The sequence below is a fragment of the Bombina bombina genome, chromosome 5 (genome assembly GCF_027579735.1).
Source record: "Bombina bombina isolate aBomBom1 chromosome 5, aBomBom1.pri, whole genome shotgun sequence".
NCBI classification, from domain to species: domain Eukaryota; kingdom Metazoa; phylum Chordata; class Amphibia; order Anura; family Bombinatoridae; genus Bombina; species Bombina bombina.
The window spans coordinates 579,118,753-579,143,312 of record NC_069503.1 but is presented as its reverse complement, the minus strand read 5'-3'; the positions used below and the strand labels follow the sequence as shown (position 1 = coordinate 579,143,312).

The following is a 24,560-nucleotide window of genomic DNA, read 5'->3' as shown; positions in this document are numbered from 1 at the left end:
TTAAATTTAAAAGTAATCACATCAGGTTCAGCTTGTTGAGAAATGTTTCCTGAATCTGAAATTTCTCCCTCAGACAAAACCTCCCTGGCCCCCTCAGACTGGTGTAGGGGCCCTTCAGAAACCATATCATCAGCGTTCTCATGCTCTACAGAATTTTCTAAAACAGAGCAGTCGCGCTTTCGCTGATAAGTGGGCATATTGGCTAAAATGTTTTTGATAGAATTATCCATTACAGCCGTTAAATGTTGCATAGTAAGGAGTATTGGCGCACTAGATGTACTAGGGGCCTCCTGTATGGGCAAGACTGGTGTAGACGAAGGAGGGGATGATGCAGTACCATGCTTACTCCCCTCACTTGAGGAATCATCTTGGGCATCATTTTTACTAAAAATTTTTATGACATAAAATACATATAGTTAAATGAGAAGGAACCTTGGTTTCCCCACAGTCAGAACACAATCTATCTGGTAGTTCAGACATGTTAAACAGGCATAAACTTGATAACAAAGCACAAAAAACGTTTTAAAATAAAACCGTTACTGTCACTTTAAATTTTAAACTAAACACACTTTATTACTGCAATTGCGAAAAAGTATGAAGGAATTATTCAAAATTCACCAAAATTTCACCACAGTGTCTTAAAGCCTTAAAAGTATTGCACACCAAATTTGGAAGCTTTAACCCTTAAAATAACGGAACCGGAGCCGTTTTTATATTTAACCCCTTTACAGTCCCTGGAATCTGCTTTGCTGAGACCCAACCAAGCCCAAAGGGGAATACGATACCAAATGATGCCTTCAGAAAGACTTTTCTATGTATCAGAGCTCCACACACATGCAGCTGCATGCCATGCTGTCCTCAAAAACAAGTGCGCCATACCGGCGCGAAAATGAGGCTCTGACTATGATTAGGGAAAGCCCCTAAAGAATAAGGTGTCTAAAACAGTGCCTGCCGATATAATCATATCAAAATACCCAGAATAAATGATTCCTCAAGGCTAAATATGTGTTAATAATGAATCGATTTAGCCCAGAAAAAGTCTACAGTCTTAATAAGCCCTTGTGAAGCCCTTATTTACTATCTTAATAAACATGGCTTACCGGATCCCATAGGGAAAATGACAGCTTCCAGCATTACATCGTCTTGTTAGAATGTGTCATACCTCAAGCAGTAAGAGACTGCACACTGTTCCCCCAACTGAAGTTAATTGCTCTCAACAGTCCTGTGTGGAACAGCCATGGATTTTAGTTACGGTGCTAAAATCATTTTCCTCATATAAACAGAAATCTTCATCTCTTTTCTGTTTCTGAGTAAATAGTACATACCAGCACTATTTTAAAATAACAAACTCTTGATTGAATAATAAAAACTACAGTTAAACACTAAAAAACTCTAAGCCATCTCCGTGGAGATGTTGCCTGTACAACGGCAAAGAGAATGACTGGGGTAGGCGGAGCCTAGGAGGGATCATGTGACCAGCTTTGCTGGGCTCTTTGCCATTTCCTGTTGGGGAAGAGAATATCCCACAAGTAAGGATGACGCCGTGGACCGGACACACCTATGTTGGAGAAAGAGGTTTAAAATGACATGCTCTTTCTAAATCACGAAAGAAAAAAATTGGGTTTCATGTCCCTTTAATGCCTCACTAATAAAATGTTCACTTTTAAAATGTGAACTTATGCTGTTGTAGCAATGCACAGCCCAAGCTAATGTTAAGTATATAGGCAGGGAATTTAGCTGTGTCCACTAACTTACTTGATTGATAAATCAAAGACAAATGGAAAGCTAGATTCTGGTCTGGTCAGGGTGAGATGAGTTAATGGGACACTGTACCCAAAATTTTTCTTTCATGGTTCAGATTGAGCATGAAATTTTAAGCAACTTTCTAATTTACTCCCATTATCAAATTTTCTTCATTCTCTTGGTATCTTTTTTAAAATGCAAGAATGTAAGTTTAGATGCCGGCCCATTTTTTGTGAACACCCTGGGTTGTCCTTGCTGATTGGTGTATAAATTCATCCACCAATAAAAAAATGCTGTCCAGAGTACTGAACTCAAAAAAAAGCATAGATGCCTTATATTTCAAATAAAGATAGCAAGAGAACAAAGAAAAATTGATAATAGGAGTAAATTAGAAAGTTGCTTAAAATTGCATGCTCTATCTGAATTAAAAAACAAATTTTTTGGGTTTAGTGTCCCTTTAAGTAAACAGACAGTAAAATTTGGGGGAGGTTCAAACTATGGCATAAGACAGCTATAAATTTAAGAACAATATCAATTATTGATAAGGATTGAACATCAAATTGTAATTAAAAAAAACATTAGAAGTAAGATATTTGATAACAGTACGACAAATGCAGGACTAAATTAACAACCTAAAATAATTTGCTCAATATACATATACACATACCAAAAGAGAGTTGTAGGAGTGGAAAAAACACCAGAGTGCAGTGAATAGTGTGCAGATTGACAGAGACTCTATTAACGTACCAAAAGAGAGTTGCAGGAGAGGAAAAAACAACAGAGTACAGTGAACAGTGTGCAGATTGACCGTCTGCCCATTCTCGTCTGACCTCTATCAACAACAAGGCATTTTTACCCACACAACTGCCGCTCACTGGATGTATTCTCTATTTCAGACCATTCTATGTAAACCATAAAGATGGTTGTGCGTGAAAATCACAGTAGATAAACAGTTTTGTAAATACTCAGAACAGCCCGTCTGGCACCAACAACCATGCCACGTTCAAAGTCACTTAAATACCCTTTCTTCCCAATTCTGATGCTCGGTTTGAACTTCAGCAAGTCATCTTCACCGCTTCTAGATGCCTAAATGCATTGAGTTGCAGTCATGCGATTGGCTGATTAGCAATTTGTGTTACCAAGCAATTAAACAGGTGTACCTAATAAAGTGGCCAATGAGTGTATATCTCAGCTAAAATAATTTTATTGTTAATAGCTTTGTTCTCCTCCTTTGAACAGTAATTTTCTAGTTTACCGAGACCCAAGAGTGGACTCATTAGTTTGAGGAGCGCAATTTAACTTTAAAATATAAGAAAAAAGTGAGGATGAAATAATAATTATATTATATATAATAACCTAAGATGGCCACTAGTGGTGGCCATCTTAGCTACTGGCAGCTGTCAGTACCCCGTTTATTCCTTATTTTGTTTTTAATATATTAATTATTTTTTCTGTAGTGTAGTGGTACCCCCACATCACCACAATCGTTATGTAGGGTGCCCCCCTATCCACCCTTTTTCTGTAGTATAGCGTCCCATCCCTCCCTCTCCCTTAAAAAAAAAATTATATAGCTTAGGGTTCCTCCCATGCAGTTCCATATATCTAGAAAGCCATTGGAGAATAATTTTAAAACATTTTTGCAGCTTGTATTACCTTATGTTTTTTTCCATCAATGTGCATAGCCAGCGACTCTTGGCTTGAGCAGACGATATCACATATCTGGTTGAACATGTAGAACAGAGAATTAGTTTATTTCTTTAAAAAGTAACAGTAGGTTAAAGTACATGTAAAACCATCAACTTGTATGGACGAGTATATGGGTACATTTAAAGGGGCACTAATGTCAAATGAAACCTTCAAGATTCAGATATAGCACTCAATTTTAAGAGACTTTTTAATGCACTTTAATTATTAAATTGAACACAGTCTTTTTATATGCACACATTCTGAAGCTCCAACTACTACTGAGTGTGTGCTTGAGTTCACAGTGTATATGTATTTAAGTCTGTAATTGACTGATGGCTGTCACATTATACAGCGAACTAGCAAATTTAAATGGACATTAAACCCAAACTTTTTCTTTCATGATTCAGACAGAGAATACAATTTTAAACAACATTCTAATTTACTTCTATTATCTAATTTGCTTCATTCTTTAGATATCCTTTGTTAAAAAAAATAGCAATACACATGGGTGAGCCAATCACATGAGGAAAATATGTGCAGCCACCAATCAGAAGCTACTGAGCCTATCTAGATATGATTTTCAGGAAGGAATATCAAGAGAATGAAGCAAATTAGATAATAGAAGTAAATTAGAAAGTTGTTTAAAATGGTATTCTCTATCTGAATCATGAAAGAAAAATAATTTGGTTTAATGACCCTTTAAGTACATTTTGAAATTTCTCAGAAAAAAAACATATACTGCTCAATTAAAAGTCAGCGTAAGTGCTACTGCATTGTATTTTTATTATGCACTTGTTGGTTATGTAATTCATTGCATTTAATGGTCCTTTAACAATGCAGAGAGAAAGGGATGAAATACAAAGATTAGCAACTCCCCCACAGAGATTAACTAGATGATATCTGTCCACAATGTTTCCTATAGCAACGTTGGGCCCTTTATTGCATTTTACCATATCCAACATTTACACTCTCCTCCTCATCAGTGGAATCAATAGAATTCATTGCTTCCTCATCAATCAGAACCCAACCTACTGGTTTTGGTGTCACTGTGCATACGTAGATGTGTGATGCTTATTTGTTGAATAATTGATTCATGGTTGTGAGAGTACACAATCCCTTACTCCTGGGTATTATACCCCTGGCCACTAGGAGGAGGCAAAGATCCCAAAACTCCAAGAGCCCTTAAAACCCTTCCCACCTTAGTGGAAACTAGTCTGTCATCTAAAGTATAGCCAAGCCAGAAGAGAAAGGGGTAGAAAAAGAAAAAAATAGGAATCCAAAAACAAAATTTATACTTAACTGTTAAAATTATTTTCTTTCGGAATGATGATGGTCCATAGGGCCCCATAACATGTGGGATATAATTCCCGCAACTGGGAAGAACCCACACAAGAGCTTAAATCCCTCCCACCTTTCATCAGTTGACTCATAGCCGAGCAGATAATAGGAAACAGATAGGTAGGAAAGACAAGAGAAGAGTCTATAGAGAAGCAAATTAGAACGGTCACCCACAAATTTTAACCATCATTCCAAAAGAAAATAATTTGTTAGGTAAGGATAAATTTTGTTTTCTTTCATAAAATTATGATGGTCCATAGGGCTCCATAATATGAGGGATTATTTCCCAAGAAGATAGTCCATGTTATGGAATGGGTGGGACAATATTCTGGCAGTTCCTAATTGTCAGACTCTTCCTGCTAAAAGCTGCTTGTGAAGAAGCAAAAACATCACCAAGTTGCGGCTTTGCAAATATGCTCCAAAGATGCATCATTTTTGAAAGCCCAGGAACTTGCAACCGATCTAGAAGAAAGAGCTGTGATGTGATTAGGAGGTGACTTTCCTGCCAACAAGTAAGCCTTGTGAATTACCTGTTTGAGCCAAAAGGCCAAAGTATCAGGGTGCCAGGAATCAGACTAAGACGAGAAGCGCAGAAGTGAAATTTATGCTTACCTGATAAATTGATTTCTTCTACGATACGACGAGTCCACGGATTCATCCTTACTTGTGGGATATTATCCTCCTGCTAACAGGAAGTGGCAAAGAGCACCATTGCAGAGCTGTATATATAGCTCCTCCCTCCTCTCCACCCCCAGACATTCGACCGAAGGTATAGGAAGAGAAAAGAAAAGCTAAAAGGTGCAGAGGTGACTGAAGTTTTGAAAAACAAAAAAAAAACAATCTGTCTAAATGACAGGGAGGGCCGTGGACTTGTCATATCGTAGAAGAAATCAATTTATCAGGAAAGCATAAATTTCCCATCCTTCTACTAGATACGACGAGTCCACGGATTCATCCTTACTTGTGGGATACAATACCAAAGCAACAGGACACAGATGAACGGGAGGGACAAGACAGATACCCAAACGGAAGGCACCACTGCTTGAAGAACTTTTCTCCCAAAAATAGCCTCAGAAGAAGCAAAAGCATCAAATTTGGAAAAATTGGAAAAAGGTATGTAAGGGAGGACCAAGTCGCAGCCTTACAAATCTGTTCAACAGAAGCATCGTTTTTAAAAGCCCATGTGGAAGCCACCGCTCTAGTAGAATGAGCTGTAATCTTTTCAGGAGGCTGCTGTCCAGCAGTCTCGTATGCCAAACGGATGATGCTTTTCAGCCAAAAAGAGAGGTAGCCACAGCTTTTTGACCCCTACTCTTTCCAGAATAAACAACAAATAGAGAAGATGTTTGACGGAAATCCTTGGTCGCTTGTAGGCAACACTTCAAGGCACGAACCACGTCTAAGTTATGTAACAGACGCTCCTTCTTAGAAGAAGGATTAGGAAACAGCAAAGGAACAACAATTTCCTGATTAATATTCTTATTTGAAAAAACCTTAGGAAGAAATCCAGGTTTAGTACGCAAAACCACCTTATCAGAATGGAATATAAGATAAGGCGAATCACATTGTAACGCAGAAAGCTCAGAAACTCTTCGAGCAGAAGAGATAGCAACTAAAAACAAAACTTTCCAAGATAACAGAATTTATGTTTACCTGATAAATTACTTTCTCCAACGGTGTGTCCGGTCCACGGCGTCATCCTTACTTGTGGGATATTCTCTTCCCCAACAGGAAATGGCAAAGAGCCCAGCAAAGCTGGTCACATGATCCCTCCTAGGCTCCGCCTACCCCAGTCATTCGACCGACATAAAGGAGGAATATTTGCATAGGAGAAACCATATGATACCGTGGTGACTGTAGTTAAAGAAAATAAATTATCAGACCTGATTAAAAAACCAGGGCGGGCCGTGGACCGGACACACCGTTGGAGAAAGTAATTTATCAGGTAAACATAAATTCTGTTTTCTCCAACATAGGTGTGTCCGGTCCACGGCGTCATCCTTACTTGTGGGAACCAATACCAAAGCTTTAGGACACGGATGAAGGGAGGGAGCAAATCAGGTCACCTAAATGGAAGGCACCACGGCTTGCAAAACCTTTCTCCCAAAAATAGCCTCAGAAGAAGCAAAAGTATCAAACTTGTAAAATTTGGTAAAAGTGTGCAGTGAAGACCAAGTCGCTGCCCTACATATCTGATCAACAGAAGCCTCGTTCTTGAAGGCCCATGTGGAAGCCACAGCCCTAGTGGAATGAGCTGTGATTCTTTCAGGAGGCTGCCGTCCGGCAGTCTCATAAGCCAATCTGATGATGCTTTTAATCCAAAAAGAGAGAGAGGTAGAAGTTGCTTTTTGACCTCTCCTTTTACCAGAATAAACAACAAACAAGGAAGATGTTTGTCTAAAATCCTTTGTAGCATCTAAATAGAATTTTAGAGCGCGAACAACATCCAAATTGTGCAACAAACGTTCCTTCTTTGAAACTGGATTCGGACACAAAGAAGGCACGACTATCTCCTGGTTAATGTTTTTGTTAGAAACAACTTTCGGAAGAAAACCAGGTTTAGTACGTAAAACCATCTTATCTGCATGGAACACCAGATAAGGAGGAGAACACTGCAGAGCAGATAATTCTGAAACTCTTCTAGCAGAAGAAATTGCAACCAAAAACAAAACTTTCCAAGATAATAACTTAATATCAACGGAATGTAAGGGTTCAAACGGAACCCCCTGAAGAACTGAAAGAACTAAGTTGAGACTCCAAGGAGGAGTCAAAGGTTTGTAAACAGGCTTGATTCTAACCAGAGCCTGAACAAAGGCTTGAACATCTGGCACAGCTGCCAGCTTTTTGTGAAGTAACACAGACAAGGCAGAAATCTGTCCCTTCAAGGAACTTGCAGATAATCCTTTCTCCAATCCTTCTTGAAGAAAGGATAGAATCTTAGGAATTTTTACCTTGTCCCAAGGGAATCCTTTAGATTCACACCAACAGATATATTTTTTCCATATTTTGTGGTAAATTTTTCTAGTTACAGGCTTTCTGGCCTGAACAAGAGTATCAATAACAGAATCTGAGAACCCTCGTTTTGATAAGATCAAGCGTTCAATCTCCAAGCAGTCAGTTGGAGTGAGACCAGATTCGGATGTTCGAACGGACCTTGAACAAGAAGGTCTCGTCTCAAAGGTAGCTTCCATGGTGGAGCCGATGACATATTCACCAGATCTGCATACCAAGTCCTGCGTGGCCACGCAGGAGCTATCAAGATCACCGATGCCCTCTCCTGATTGATCCTGGCTACCAGCCTGGGGATGAGAGGAAACGGCGGGAATACATAAGCTAGTTTGAAGGTCCAAGGTGCTACTAGTGCATCTACTAGAGTCGCCTTGGGATCCCTGGATCTGGACCCGTAGCAAGGAACCTTGAAGTTCTGACGAGAGGCCATCAGATCCATGTCTGGAATGCCCCACAGTTGAGTAATTTGGGCAAAGATTTCCGGATGGAGTTCCCACTCCCCCGGATGTAATGTCTGACGACTCAGAAAATCCGCTTCCCAATTTTCCACTCCTGGGATGTGGATTGCAGACAAGTGGCAGGAGTGAGTCTCCGCCCATTGAATGATTTTGGTCACTTCTTCCATCGCCAGGGAACTCCTTGTTCCCCCCTGATGGTTGATGTACGCAACAGTCGTCATGTTGTCTGATTGAAACCGTATGAACTTGGCCTTTGCTAGCTGAGGCCAAGCCTTGAGAGCATTGAGTATCGCTCTCAGTTCCAGAATATTTATCGGTAGAAGAGATTCTTCCTGAGACCAAAGACCCTGAGCTTTCAGGGGTCCCCAGACCGCGCCCCAGCCCATCAGACTGGCGTCGGTCGTGACAATGACCCACTCTGGTCTGCGGAAGTTCATCCCTTGTGACAGGTTGTCCAGGGACAGCCACCAACGGAGTGAATCTCTGGTCCTCTGATTTACTTGTATCGTCGGAGACAAGTCTGTATAGTCCCCATTCCACTGACTGAGCATGCACAGTTGTAATGGTCTTAGATGAATGCGCGCAAAAGGAACTATGTCCATTGCCGCTACCATCAAACCTATTACTTCCATGCACTGCGCTATGGAAGGAAGAGGAACGGAATGAAGTATTTGACAAGAGTTTAGAAGTTTTGTTTTTCTGGCCTCTGTCAGAAAAATCCTCATTTCTAAGGAGTCTATTATTGTTCCCAAGAAGGGAACCCTTGTTGACGGAGATAGAGAACTCTTTTCTACGTTCACTTTCCATCCGTGAGATCTGAGAAAGGCCAGGACTATGTCCGTGTGAGCCTTTGCTTGAGGAAGGGACGACGCTTGAATCAGAATGTCGTCCAAGTAAGGTACTACTGCAATGCCCCTTGGTCTTAGCACCGCTAGAAGGGACCCTAGTACCTTTGTGAAAATCCTTGGAGCAGTGGCTAATCCGAAAGGAAGTGCCACGAACTGGTAATGCTTGTCCAGGAATGCGAACCTTAGGAACCGATGATGTTCCTTGTGGATAGGAATATGTAGATACGCATCCTTTAAATCCACCGTGGTCATGAATTGACCTTCCTGGATGGAAGGAAGAATTGTTCGAATGGTTTCCATTTTGAACGATGGAACCTTGAGAAACTTGTTTAGGATCTTGAGATCTAAGATTGGTCTGAACGTTCCCTCTTTTTTGGGAACTACGAACAGATTGGAGTAGAACCCCATCCCTTGTTCTCCTAATGGAACAGGATGAATCACTCCCATTTTTAACAGGTCTTCTACACAATGTAAGAATGCCTGTTTTTTTATGTGGTCTGAAGACAATTGAGACCTGTGGAACCTCCCCCTTGGGGGAAGCCCCTTGAATTCCAGAAGATAACCTTGGGAGACTATTTCTAGTGCCCAAGGATCCAGAACATCTCTTGCCCAAGCCTGAGCGAAGAGAGAGAGTCTGCCCCCCACCAGATCCGGTCCCGGATCGGGGGCCAACATTTCATGCTGTCTTGGTAGCAGTGGCAGGTTTCTTGGCCTGCTTTCCCTTGTTCCAGCCTTGCATTGGTCTCCAGGCTGGCTTGGCTTGAGAAGTATTACCCTCTTGCTTAGAGGACGTAGCACTTGGGGCTAGTCCGTTTCTACGAAAGGGACGAAAATTAGGTTTATTTTTGGCCTTGAAAGACCTATCCTGAGGAAGGGCGTGGCCCTTACCCCCAGTGATATCAGAGATAATCTCTTTCAAGTCAGGGCCAAACAACGTTTTCCCCTTGAAAGGAATGTTAAGCAATTTGTTCTTGGAAGACGCATCCGCTGACCAAGATTTCAACCAAAGCGCTCTGCGCGCCACAATAGCAAACCCAGAACTTTTCGCCGCTAACCTAGCCAATTGCAAAGTGGCGTCTAGGGTGAAAGAATTAGCCAATTTGAGAGCACGGATTCTGTCCATAATCTCCTCATAAGGAGGAGAATCACTAGTGATCGCCTTTTCTAGCTCATCGAACCAGAAACACGCGGCTGTAGTGACAGGGACAATGCATGAAATTGGTTGTAGAAGGTAACCTTGCTGAACAAACATCTTTTTAAGCAAACCTTCTAATTTTTTATCCATAGGATCTTTGAAAGCACAACTATCTTCTATGGGTATAGTGGTGCGTTTGTTTAAAGTAGAAACCGCCCCCTCGACCTTGGGGACTGTCTGCCATAAGTCCTTTCTGGGGTCGACCATAGGAAACAATTTTTTAAATATGGGGGGAGGGACGAAAGGTATACCGGGCCTTTCCCATTCTTTATTTACAATGTCCGCCACCCGCTTGGGTATAGGAAAAGCTTCTGGGGGCCCCGGGACCTCTAGGAACTTGTCCATTTTACATAGTTTCTCTGGGATGATCAAATTCTCACAATCATCCAGAGTGGATAACACCTCCTTAAGCAGAGCGCGGAGATGTTCCAACTTAAATTTAAATGTAATCACATCAGGTTCAGCTTGTTGAGAAATTTTCCCTGAATCTGAAATTTCTCCCTCAGACAAAACCTCCCTGGCCCCCTCAGACTGGTGTAGGGGCCCTTCAGAAACAATATCATCAGCGTCCTCATGCTCTTCAGTATTATCTAAAACAGAGCAGTCGCGCTTTCGCTGATAAGTGGGCATTTTGGCTAAAATGTTTTTGATAGAATTATCCATTACAGCCGTTAATTGTTGCATAGTAAGGAGTATTGGCGCGCTAGATGTACTAGGGGCCTCCTGAGTGGGCAAGACTGGTGTAGACGAAGGAGGGGATGATGCAGTACCATGCTTACTCCCCTCACTTGAGGAATCATCTTGGGCATCATTTTCTCTAAATTTTGTGTCACATAAATCACATCTATTTAAATGAGAAGGAACCTTGGCTTCCCCACATTCAGAACACAGTCTATCTGGCAGTTCAGACATGTTAAACAGGCAAAAACTTGATAACAAAGTACAAAAAAACGTTTTAAAATAAAACCGTTACTGTCACTTTAAATTTTAAACTGAACACACTTTATTACTGCAATTGCGAAAAAGTATGAAGGAATTGTTCAAAATTCACCAAAATTTCACCACAGTGTCTTAAAGCCTTAAAAGTATTGCACACCAAATTTGGAAGCTTTAACCCTTAAAATAACGGAACCGGAGCCGTTTTTATATTTAACCCCTTTACAGTCCCTGGTATCTGCTTTGCTGAGACCCAACCAAGCCCAAAGGGGAATACGATACCAAATGACGCCTTCAGAAAGTCTTTTCTATGTATCAGAGCTCCTCACACATGCATCTGCATGTCATGCTTCTCAAAAACAAGTGCGCAATACAGGCGCGAAAATGAGACTCTGCCTATGATTAGGGAAAGCCCCTAGAGAATAAGGTGTCCAAAACAGTGCCTGCCGATTAAAATGATTCCTCAAGGCTATGGAGTATAAAATATGTTAATATATGAATCGATTTAGCCCAGAAAATGTCTACAGTCTTAAAAAGCCCTTGTGAAGCCCTTATTTACTGTCTGTAATAAAAATGGCTTACCGGATCCCATAGGGAAAATGACAGCTTCCAGCATTACATCGTCTTGTTAGAATGTGTCATACCTCAAGCAGCAAAATTCTGCTCACTGTTCCCCCAACTGAAGTTAATTCCTCTCAACAGTCCTGTGTGGAACAGCCATCGATTTTAGTAACGGTTGCTAAAATCATTTTCCTCTTACAAACAGAAATCTTCATCTCTTTTCTGTTTCAGAGTAAATAGTACATACCAGCACTATTTTAAAATAACAAACTCTTGATTGAATAATAAAAACTACAGTTAAACACTAAAAAACTCTAAGCCATCTCCGTGGAGATGTTGCCTGTACAACGGCAAAGAGAATGACTAGGGTAGGCGGAGCCTAGGAGGGATCATGTGACCAGCTTTGCTGGGCTCTTTGCCATTTCCTGTTGGGGAAGAGAATATCCCACAAGTAAGGATGACGCCGTGGACCGGACACACCTATGTTGGAGAAAACAGCTTAATATCTATGGAATGCATGGGTTCAAACGTAACCCCTTGAAGAACATTTCAAACTAAATTCAAACTTAATGCGGAGCAACAGGTTTAAACACAGGCTTGATTCTAACTAAAGCCTGACAAAAAGACTGAACGTCTGGGACATCCGCCAGATGCTTGTATAGTAAAATTGACAAAGCAGACATTTGTCCCTTTAAGGAACTAGCCGATAATCCCTTCTCCAATCCTTCTTGGAGAAAAGACAAAATCCTAGGAATCCTAACCCTACTCCATGAGTAGGCCTTGGATTCGCACCAATAAAGATATTTACGCCATATCTTATGGTAAATTTTCCTAGTGACAGGCTTTTGAGCCTGAATCAAGGTATCAATGACCGACTCAGAGAATCCCCGCTTAGATAAAATCAAGTGTTCAATCTCCAGAGAAATTAGATTTGGATGTTGGAACGGACCTTGAATGAGAAGGTCCTGCCTCAGTGGCAGTTTCCACGGTGGAAGATGACATTTCCACCAGATCTGCATACCAAGTTCTACGTGGCCACCCAGGCGCTATCAAGATTACCGAAGCCCTCTCCTGTTTGATTCTGGCAATCAGACGAGGTAGGAGAGGAAAAGGAGGAAACACATAAGCCAGGTTGAACGACCAAGGTACTGCTAGAGCATCTATCAGTACTGTTTGGGGATCCCTTGATCTGGACCCGTAACAAGGAAGTTTGGCATTCTGACGAGATGCCATCAGATCTAATTCCGGTGTGCCCCATTGACGGATCAATGTCGCAAACACCTCCGGATGGAGCTCCCACTCCCCCGGATGAAAAGTCTGATGACTTAGGAAATCCGCTTCCCAGTTCTCTACTCCTGGGATATAGATTGCGGATAGATGTCAAGAATGAGTTTCTGCACATCAAATTATTTTGGAAACCTCTGTCATCGCTACAGAACTATTTGTTCCCCCTTGATGACTGATATATGCTACAGTCGTTATATTGTCCGACTGGAATCTTATGAATATGGCCAAAGCCAACTGAAGCCACGCTTGGAGCGCGTTGAATATTGCTCTCAGTTCCAGAATATTTATTGGTAATAGGGACTCCTCCTGAGTCCAAACACCCTGAGCCTTCAGGGAATTCCAGACTGCACCCCAGCCCAAGAGGCTGGCATCCGTCACTATGACCCATGCTGGCCTGCAGAAGCACATTCCCTGGGACAAATGATCCTGTGATAACGAGAGTCTTTGGTCTCTAGATCCAGATTTATCCGAGGAGATATTTTGTTTAACACTCATTTTAACGGTCTTGTCCTGAGGAAGGGCATGACCTTTAAGAAAAGTAATAAAGCAACCCTCTGCTGTGGCACCTACCTGCCCTCAGGGTTCTGTAAGTCACACTATTTTTAGAAAATAAAAACTATTATTTTATCACCTCTTTCACTTTACCTCTTCCTATTACTTAGTATAGGCAAAGAGAATGACTGGGGGTGGAGAGAAGGAAGGAGCTATATATACAGCTCTGCTGTGGTGCTCTTTGCCACTTCCTGTTGAAAGGAGGATAATATCCCACAAGTAAGGATGAATCTGTGGACTCGTCGTATCTAGTAGAAGAAATAATCACTCCTTTATTCATAGCAAAAAATATTAAAAAGTCCACAAGACAAATAACAAGCCAGGAGTCAAAAACAGAGCTGGTAGTCAGACAAGCCGAGTCAGGAGCCAAAGCAAATAGTCAGACGAGCCGGAATCAGGAACAAGGAAAACAGCAGAGTCAGGAACAAGCCAGGGATCAGGAACCAGGAAGGACGTCTGGCAGACAGGTAATACACAGGAACTCTCACAAACAGGTCTGAGACAACACAAAGGCAAAGCATACTGAACAGAGGCCCTTTAAATAATAAGTGATGACAGCACAATTCTGAGACTGCATCCTGTCTCACATGGATGATGCACACCAGTCTGGCCATAAAAGGAAGTGTAGGAAATGAGCAGCATCCCCCACAATGTACCATAGTCAGGAAGAGAGGTGAGTAAAATGGCTGCCAGCAGCACATGGCAAACAATAGGTAAAAAAACCCTGACAGTACCCTCCCCTCAGCGACCCCTCCCCCGCGAGAGGACTAAAGGCTTATTGGGGAAACGGGCATGGAAGGCACGGAGGAGGGCGGGAGCATGAACATCAGAGGAGGGAACCCAAGAACGCTCCTCCGGACCGTAGCCCCTCCAGTGAACCAAATACTCTACACGGCCCCTGGACATACGAGAGTCAATAATGCTGGTGACCTCATACTTATGGTTGTCAACAAAGATAGGACGGGGACGAGGCTACACAGTGGTAAACAGATTACAAACCAATGGTTTCAAGAGGGAGACATGAAAAACATTGGAGATGCGCATAGCAGGAGGAAGGTCAAGAGTGAAGGCCACAAGATTAACCTGTCGGGAGTATTCGAAAAGGACCAACATAACGGGGAGACAATTTATTGTAAGGCACACAAAGGTTCAAGTTGCAAGAGGACAGCCAAACTCTCTCACCAACCTGGTAGGAAGGTGCGGGCAGACGCCTATGATCAGTCTGGAACTTTTGGCGCTGCATACAACGATGAAGGCAATCCTGAATCTGCACCCACGTGGAATGGAGTTGCCGGAGATGCTCCTCCAAAGCTGGAATACCCTGAGACATGAATGAATCGGGCAACAAGGATGGTTGAAACCCATAATTCGCCATGAACGGGGATAACTTGGAGGAAGCATTAATAGCACTATTACGAGGAAACTCTGCCCAAGGTAACAGTTCAGACCAATTATTGTGGTGATCTGAGACATAGCAACGGAGGAACTGTTCCAGAGCTTGATTAGACCGTTCCGCAGGCCCATTGGATTGAGGGTGATATACCGAGGAGAAGGAAAGCTGGATCCCCGATTGAGCACAAAAGGAACGCCAAAATCTGGAGACAAACTGGCTACCGCGGTCCGACATTATCTCCTTGGGTAACCCATGTAAACGGAAGACCTCCCGGGCAAAAATCGAAGCAAGCTCCTGTGCGGTAGGCAGCTTCATCAAGGGAATGCAATGTGACATTTTAGAAAAACGGTCAACCACCATAAGGATAACAGTATTGCCATTGGAAACAGAGAGCTCGACAATGAAGTCCATGGAAAGATGTGTCCAAGGACGCTCACCATTAGCAATAGGTTGAAGAAGACCCACAGGAAGACGTTGAGGAGTCAAACTGAGCAGGAAACATACGCAGCAACATCAGAACGAAGACCTGGCTACCAGAATTGTCGAGTGACAGACCAAATCATTTGGTTCTTGCCTCGGTGACCTGTGGCTTTAGGATAGTGGTAAGTGTGCAAAAGTTTAGTTTGAAGATTCTCAGGAACAAAACACTTACCACTAGGTTTCTCAGGAGGTACATTGGTTTGTGCAGCCTGGATCTCCTCTCCCAAGGGAGAAGTCAAATTAGTACGTATGGTAGCCAAAATATGGTAAGGAGGTATAACAGGAGTAGGTACAGACTCCTCCTTGGACAGAGGCAAAAAGTGTCGAGAGAGGGTATCAGCCCTAACATTCTTACTACCAGGCAGGTAGGAGACCACATAATTAAACCGAGACAAAATTTAGCGCCCATCTGGCCTGTAGGGCGACAAATGTTTTGCTTCAGATAGATAAGTTAAATTCTTGTGGTCAGTAAGAATGAGCACTGGCACGCTAGTACCCTTGAGAAGATGCCTCCATTCCTTGAGTGCCAAAATTATGGCCAGTAATTCCCTGTCGTCAATTTCATAATTGCACTCTGTTGGAGACAATTTCTTAGAGAAGAAACCACACGAATGCAAGGAACCATCAGACGTAGGACGTTGAGACAAGAGGGCACCTACTCCAGTCTCAGACGCATCAACCTCAAGAACGAAAGGCAGGACAGGGTTAGGATGAGCCAGAACTGGAGCGGCAGCAAAGGCAGTCTTAAGACTATCAAAGGCCTTAATGGCAGTAGGTGACCAATGGAGTGGATCACTCTCTTTACGGGTCATGTCTGTGATAGGTTTATAGTAATTGGCGAACCCCAAAAAACGTTGAATAGACCGAAGACCAACTGGGCGAGGCCACTGCAGAACTGCAGATAACTTGTCAAGATCCATGGAGAACCTTGCAACGGAGATAACATAACCTAGGAAGGTTACTTGAGTCTGATGGAACTCCCATTTCTCGAGTTTACAAAACAGGCCGTTCTCACATAGTCTCTGAAGAACCTGTGTAACATCAGAACGATTGGCCTCAAGTGTGGGTGAGTGTATGAGGATCTCGTCTAAGTACACCACAATACACTGTTGCAACATATCTCGTAGGACATCATTAATAAATTCCTGAAAAACAGCAGGAGCCTTACATAGGCCAAAGGGCATTACAAGATACTCATAATGCCCGCTCCTGGTGTTAAATGTCGTTTTCAATTCATGACCCTCCTTATTCCTAACGAGATTGTACGCTCCTCTCAAATCAAGCTTAGTAAAGACCGTAGCTCCCTGAGGCGATCAAAGAGTAACGTAATGAGCGGAATAGCTTAAGCATTCTTAATGGTAAGATGATTAAGACCCCTATAATCGATACATGGTCTTAACTCGCCACCCTTTTTCTTCACAAAGAAGAAGCCAGCCCCTGCAGGAGAGCAGGATTTGCGGATGATTACCCGCGACAGAGCATCGGCAACATACTCCTCCATAGCACAATTCTCTGCAACAGACAGAGGGTACACCCGGCCCCAAGGAGGAATGGCTCCGGGTTGCAGGTCTATGGCACAATCGTAAAACTGGTGAGGAGGCAACGTACCGGCACGCACCTTGTCAAACACGTCTAGGAACTCTCGGTGTGAATGTGAGTGTAATTTCAGCTGGCTCCTTTCACCCTATGCTAAGCTGGAGTTTTCTTCCACTAGATTATTGAAGAGAAAAACCACCATGTCTCCAAAAAAAGGCAGCAAGGGAGATAGCTCTATGAAATAAAGCAAATGTGACACCATCAGTAAATAAATTCTTCAAATGTTTAGATTCTTCTCAACTGCCAACATTTAGGACAAGAAGTGATTCAATGTCATCAGACTCTGACCCTGAAAGTTTAGGACAAGCAGTTACAGTAACTAAAGCTTTGTTAGACTCTCTCCCTTCAAAGAAAGACTTTACCTCTCTCATTCAACAGGTGAAACAATGCATCCGAGATGAAATAGCAGACATTAAGAAAGAGCTTACTGAAGTAGGACAAAGAGTGGAAAGGCTGGAGGAAGACACTGCCACCCATGATAAGGCAATATCTAACTTTTCAAGTCACCTTTCTCAGCAAGATATAACAATCCTACAATTGGAAAACAAGATTGATGACTTAGAGAATAGGAGCCGCGGACATAACATCCGGATGAGGGGAATACCAGAGGAGGTGTCCCCTCAGGCCCTGGAACCGTATGTCCAGGGACTATTCGCACATTTAATGGATGAGGGCGATGACATCTTTTGCCCAGGATAGGGTTCATAGGGCGCTCAGAGCCAAACCCTCAGAGGACCAACCACCAAGGGATGTGATCGTAAAAGTCACGAGTTATCCAATTAAAGAATCACTGATGAAAAAAGCAAGGTTAAAGCACCCGATCAAATACAAAGGCACAGAGTTGCAACTGTTTGAAGATCTATCTACCAGAACCCTTCAAAAAAGAAGAGATTTGAGACCCCTAACAAAAACTTAGTCAGCAAAATATCCCATATAGATGGGGCCACCCTTTCAACTTGCAAATACAATGGAGAGGCAGATGGGTTTTGTGTGATACCCCAGAGGGCATACCTTCAGTATGTAAAAAATTACACATAGACCCACCTGTATTGGATGACAATATCAAGTCTTGTGTGAACAGGCCCCTACAGAGAGAAACGCCACTCCCTCAAAGACCAGAATGGCAAAGAGTATCTTCAAGAAAGAGCGACAACCCCTCTTCCAGGCATAGCATAAGGGAATCAGCTATCCAAAAAGCCACCTAGAATACACATAAGTATAACAACTTTGTCTTATATGTTTATCTAGATGGATGTTTTGTCGCCCATAAAAGGAGTCGGGACTCTTATCTATCATAGAGACTGGATGTGAATTAGAAATTTCATGAAAGAATATAATGAAAAGCTCAGAAAGAGAGAAATATAGTTTTATATGTGATACTGGAGTAACATAGCGATATTTAGTAATGTTGTAGTTTCAGGAATTAGGATGTACTATAGTTAATATATGCTCTTGAAGTATTGCTCACTCAATATGGTTAACCCCCCATTCTTGTAAAGCTTTATGCTTTTACATTATTGTTATATTAATGATATTTGTATTCTGTTTTTGTTGTTTAATGTTTTTTCCTTTTTGTTTAGCCAAAAGTCTATGAACATTTGCCTTAATGCCGAATTGCCGCTGCCACTCCTTTACAACAAGCTTCTGTTCCTGAAATATCATGTCCTCTCAAGGTGATACACCACACTTACACATAATCACAAAGCATGTAAAAAGGTTTAACTGTCCTAATAAAAGGACAATGGCATTACAAGATCTACTTAGGAGGGGGGGGGGAATCCTATTGTTACAGGAGACTCATTTTAAAGCCAATAAGATTCCTAAATATTTTTCTACGCATTTCCTGCAACATTTCCATAGTACAAATCTACATAAAAAAGTAAATGGAGTCAGTATACTTATTCATAAATCCATCCCATTCCAAATGTTGGACATAGATAAAGATAAAGAAGGGAGATACTTATGTGTTTCAGGCCTGCTTTATGGCAGACCTGTTACATTGGTTAATTTATATGCTCCTAACTCACATCAAGATTTATTTATGCAAAAAGTCACTTCCAAGATTTTGACAAAAATCAAAGGCCCATTAGTTATTGGAGGAGACCTCAACACCCCTTTAGATCCTTCCATAGATTGTTCTAATAACAAATCCCATCTTTCGCATAAAACCCTCCAATCTATGTGGGGCAATCTCAAAATCCTCAACCTACACGACACTTGGAGATATTTAAACCCAGGTAAGAGGGATTATACTTTTTTTTTCTCACCCCCACAAAAGCTATTCGAGACTAGATTATCTATTTGTAGACCACCATGCATTATCTCATATTATAAAAGCCAACATAAAGCACACAACGTGGTCTGACCACTCACTAACAGAATGTTTCTTACAATGGCCGTCCTTGCTAGCCAGGCCTTTTTGTTGGAAATTAGATGATACACTTTTAATAAATCCGAAAGACCTAGAAACATTTTCGAAACAAATAGACACCTATTTTACAATAAATACTGCCCAAGATACAAACCCAGATGTGATATGGGAAGCACATAAGGCCTTTATGAGAGGTGAGTTCATAAAATTTTGGGTTATCCAATGTAGAATAGCAAGAGAAAAATTTGTCCTTCTGGCGCGAGAAATAGCCGATTTAGATTTTCAATGCAAACTGAATCCTAGCGATGATACACTTAAAAAAAACTTGAGGAAAAAAGATGCAAATTTAACGAACTTTTGCAAATTGACACAAATAGAAAACAGTAATTTATACAGCAAAAAAATCTATGGGGAAAGTAATAAAACCGGCAAGCTACTAGCTAGAGCATTAAAGAAACAACAACTAAAATCATATATACATTCTCTCACAACCAACAAAGGAACATGTATAGAAGACACCAAAAGCATAGCAAAAGTATTCAAACAATTCTATCACACACTTTACAACATTCATACAGACAGACCTTCACAATCTTACAAAGATGCATGCGACAGGTACTTACGTGATATTAAACTCCCTACTCTCTCTCCTGAAGATGCTAAAACACTAGAAGCCACAATTTCTAATGAAGAAATATCTGTAGCTATTACTAATATGAAAGCTCATAAGGCTCCAGGACCAGACGGGTACACAAACCCTTTACTATAAGACGTTTAAATCTCAATTAATTCCACATGTAGTGACCTTATTTAACTACATTTCAGAACAACATTTTTTTCCAGACAATATGCTTCAAGCACATATAACTGTATTGCCAAAACCGGGCAAGACTCCCGACACCCCAGCTAACTTCAGACCCATCTCATTGCTAAATGTGGACCTCAAATTATATGCTAAAATTCTAGCCACTAGGCTAAACAAATTTCTTCCCTCCTTAATTGACAGTGAACAAGTGGGTTTTATACCCCAACACGAACCTAAAGACAATACTTGCAAAGTAGTCACCCGTATAGACCACATTAGACACACTAAAATCCCAACAATACTCCTATCAACAGACACGGAAAAGGCTTTTGATAGATTAGATTGGACCTTTTTACAAGCCACACTACTAAAATTCAGACTTCCTACTAAATTTATAACTCAAATTCTCTCTCTATATTCCAACCCCTCTGCCCAAGTGCAAATAAACAGAGCTCTTTCAGAAATATTCAAAATACGAAATAAAACTAGGCAGGGGTGCCCACTGTCCCCCCCTCCTATTCGTCGTATCCTTAGAACCCTTAGCAACTAGAATCAGAAATAATCCTAATATAACTGGGATCCAAGTTCAGGGACATTCACATAAACTCGCAATGTTCACTGATGACATCCTACTCACACTAACATCCCCAGAACTTTCTCTTCAGGCAGCTCAAAATGAACTTAAAGAATATGGTGATATATCCAATTTTTTTGTAAATCCGAACAAATCGGAACTATACCCTATCAATGTCCCTGCAGACACTCTGGCCACAATAAAAGCTGAAAACCCCTTCCAGATAAATCCTAAAGCCTTAAAATATCTGGGCATTCATTTAACCTCTAACTTGTGTATGTAAATGTGTAAACTAAACTATGGTAAACTTATAAACTGAAACTGAATTCCATAACTTAACATCCAGGTGGTTACCTAGAAACAATATTTCTTGGCTGGGAAGAATAGCAGCAGCAAAGATGACATTACTTCCTAAAGCATTATATATAATGCAAACCCTCCCGATTACAGGAACCTCCAAAGAGATTCAAAAATTGCAAAAGATAATTAACGCATATATATGGCAGAGGAAACCACCAAGATTACCTAAAAGTACAATATACACCCCTAGAGATAGGGGTGGGCTGGGGGCGCCAAATATATATTGGTACAAATTAGCAATATCTCTCAGTAGGGTGGTGGACTGGTGTAGGCAGGGCAGTTTGATAAATAAAAATATAACCCAGTTAGAATCTCAACTATTAAATGTCCCACACCTAGGAGGAATCTGCTGGTCACCATTACCCCCTGCATTCACCAATAATAAATCTTACTCTATTTTTAATGCTACATGGTCTGATTGGGTTTCAATCCGTAACAAATTGCCAAAAATGTCTTCCCCTAGTTCGCCCCTCACTACACTACTCTGGAACACGGAATTCAAAATAGGCAAAACTTGGATCACTAACACCATGAATGAGCCATGTGACTTTCACGACTTAATTCCAATACATGACTTAGTGGCAGGGGTAAAATTCGCACTAGGGAAGAACTAGTTGAACTAGGTCACCATTGTTTCCGACCTTGGCTACAATACCAACAAATGAGACACTACATACTATCTCATACAAATAAAAATGACTACACTAGACCTCTCACGTTATTTGAAACAAAGTGTATTAAAAAAAGCCCCATTGGAAAAAGAGACTATATCTTCCATGTACCAACTCCTCATGGAAATATATCTCCCTATCAGGCCCACTTATGCACAAAAATGGGAGACTGAACTAAACAGATATCAATGGGTCAATGGAAAATTTGATCCCAAGCTACAGCAAAATTATCCCACTCAGCCTTATATTTAGAAACAAATATAAAAGTCCTCACGAGGTGGTACTTAACATCTCACAAATTAACACACATGTTTAGAAATGCGAGTAACAAATGTTGGAGAGGATGTATGCAAGAAGGTACAATGTTACATATATGGTGGGATTGTCCCACATTAAACCTATTTTGGAAAGAGATTTACTCGATAATAGGAGAGGTGACGGGTGCTTCCCCGATTTTTTCCCCAGAACTTTTCCTTTTCAATAATATCTTAGATATCAAATTCAAGATTAGACGTAATATTACACAAATTATGATTAATGCAGCAAAAAAATGAATCCCAAAATTAAAGTACCCAACCTTAAAAGCTGGATAAATCAAGTAGATCTGATTCTTTCAATGGAGAAACAGTACTATTTTACCCTGGGGAGGATGGACTTATTTTGGGATATCATGTTTTTGTGGGAGCAATATAAATATAGATAAACACATTCCGCACAATTCTGGGTTCTTCTCATCTGTACCCCATAAACCTATAAACACCTAGACATGAATATAGAAGTTTGGTAACAATAACATTTTACATCAACACTCATTAACACTATTGAATTGTAATAATAAAGATGGTAGCGGCTTGGCAGCTCTAATATGATTTTATTTCATGAGGTGTGACTATACTCATGGGCACTGTTGATTTTTGGCTTCTTTCCCTTATCCCTTCCCTAATTTCCCCAGTTTATCCCCTTTACTACCCACGCTCCCTATCCCCAATTATATACTATACTTATTTCATTGCATGTCGACGTAATGCAGTGGAAATGTTTGAGAATTCAAGGCATATTCTTTGTTTGAAACAAATTTTTGCATTCGACATCTGAATTCAATGTTAACTGCTATTGGACTTGAGATAGTATGCGGCCGAGACAGGCCTGACTTTCATAGCTTGGACATCTTATATAGTTCGGAGAGCTACTGATATGTTTAAACTGTATTTTGTTCGGCATGTACTGTTTTGAATTCTTCCTTAATAAAAACTAATAAATAAAAAAAAAATAAAAAAAAAGGAAAACGTCATGAATGCTCTAACCCAAAACAAGCAGCAGAATTTTGCAAGCAATTAGGTCTCCCTTTCCAAGAAATACAGAACTCCTCCGCGATCGAAGACACGCCCTTGCCACCTAGAGTTCACAGAAGACTATGGTCTGAAGTTGCAAGCAAAATAAACAAGAAACCCCCATGCTTTGACTCACCTAACTCTCTGGAAGTTAACTGACCCAGAGCCATACTAAATATGTCCACCAGAATCAGCGAGTATGGAACTTTGGTTATTCATACCTAGAATTGGCGTCACAACCTCTCACATAGACATTTAAATATGTAGTCTAAGTTACGGGCATTAGAGACTTGCAGGCCACTTGCAGAACCATACTTAGTGCTACAGACTTACCTTTGTTTGCTCTTAACTTACATAAACTCAGATTTAACCTGTTAACTGAAAGGAAAAGTCTTGCATACCTAGATATACATGCTTAATTTAAATATTGACCTCAATACCCATGAGCCATACTCAGAGCCCTTATTTGGATGTATATGTTAGTCCACCTACCTGTTTCAGTTTATGTCTGTTTAAAAAACTTATGTTAGTACGTTGGGAAATGTGTCACACTACGTTGTATTATTATGGGGGGCGTGAACCTTTAAGAGTCACTCATCACCTTCGGTTCTAAACTAGGGGCATTCGAGACTTGCCGGCCACTTGCAGCCCCATACTTAATGTCACATGCTTTCCACTGTTTACTATTGCTTTACATAAACTCAGATTTAACCTGTCAAATGACGTGAAAAATGTTGCATACCTAGATATATCTGTTTAGCTTAAATATTAACCTCAGTACCCCTGGGCCATACTCTGAGTACTAATTCGGATGTCCATGTTAGTCCATCTACCTGTTTTAATTTATACATGTTTAAAAACTGTCATGTTGGTATGTTATGCAACAGGTCACATTATGTTGTATCATTATTGAGGGCTTGCATCCTTATGTGTCATTCATAGTTCATTTTCCTGTTGGGGTGGGCTCCATTGGGCCGCAATAACCCCATGCTGTTACACTTTCTTTCTTTCTTTTCCCATAGCGTTTACTGGTTGGGCTTAAGTCCAACAAGTGTATCCCTCCTTTGTTTCCTATCCCTTATCTCCTTCCTTCCCCTAGACACTCCCTCCCCCCCAGTTCTACGCCTTGCTGATTTACTAAATATCTGAAAGCAGCTATTTTAGGTGCAGAACATAGTCCAGTTGCAGCAATAGCGAGTTGTCTTAGTTTTACCCGATAATATCTAGTGTGCTGAACCTTATTCAGGAATCTATGGTTCCGCATCCCCAAATCAGCTCTTTTAAAATTGATACGCAGAATGTAAAGGGCTTTTTGTCCCCGCAAAAGCGCTCAATAGCTTTCCACGACTTCCACAAAAAATATATA

The 24,560-nt window shown here is 41.1% G+C and overlaps 1 protein-coding gene across 2 annotated transcripts in view; it reads right to left on the bottom strand.

Moving 5' to 3' along the window:
- LOC128660608 (uncharacterized) overlaps nt 1-24,560 on the bottom strand; it is a 559,105-nt gene that overhangs the window by 499,644 nt on the left and 34,901 nt on the right. For both annotated transcript variants that reach the window (XM_053714534.1, XM_053714535.1), the window contains one exon: nt 3,397-3,462. In XM_053714534.1, the coding sequence (XP_053570509.1) occupies nt 3,397-3,462 (66 nt within the window). The remainder of the gene's footprint in view (nt 1-3,396; nt 3,463-24,560) is intronic.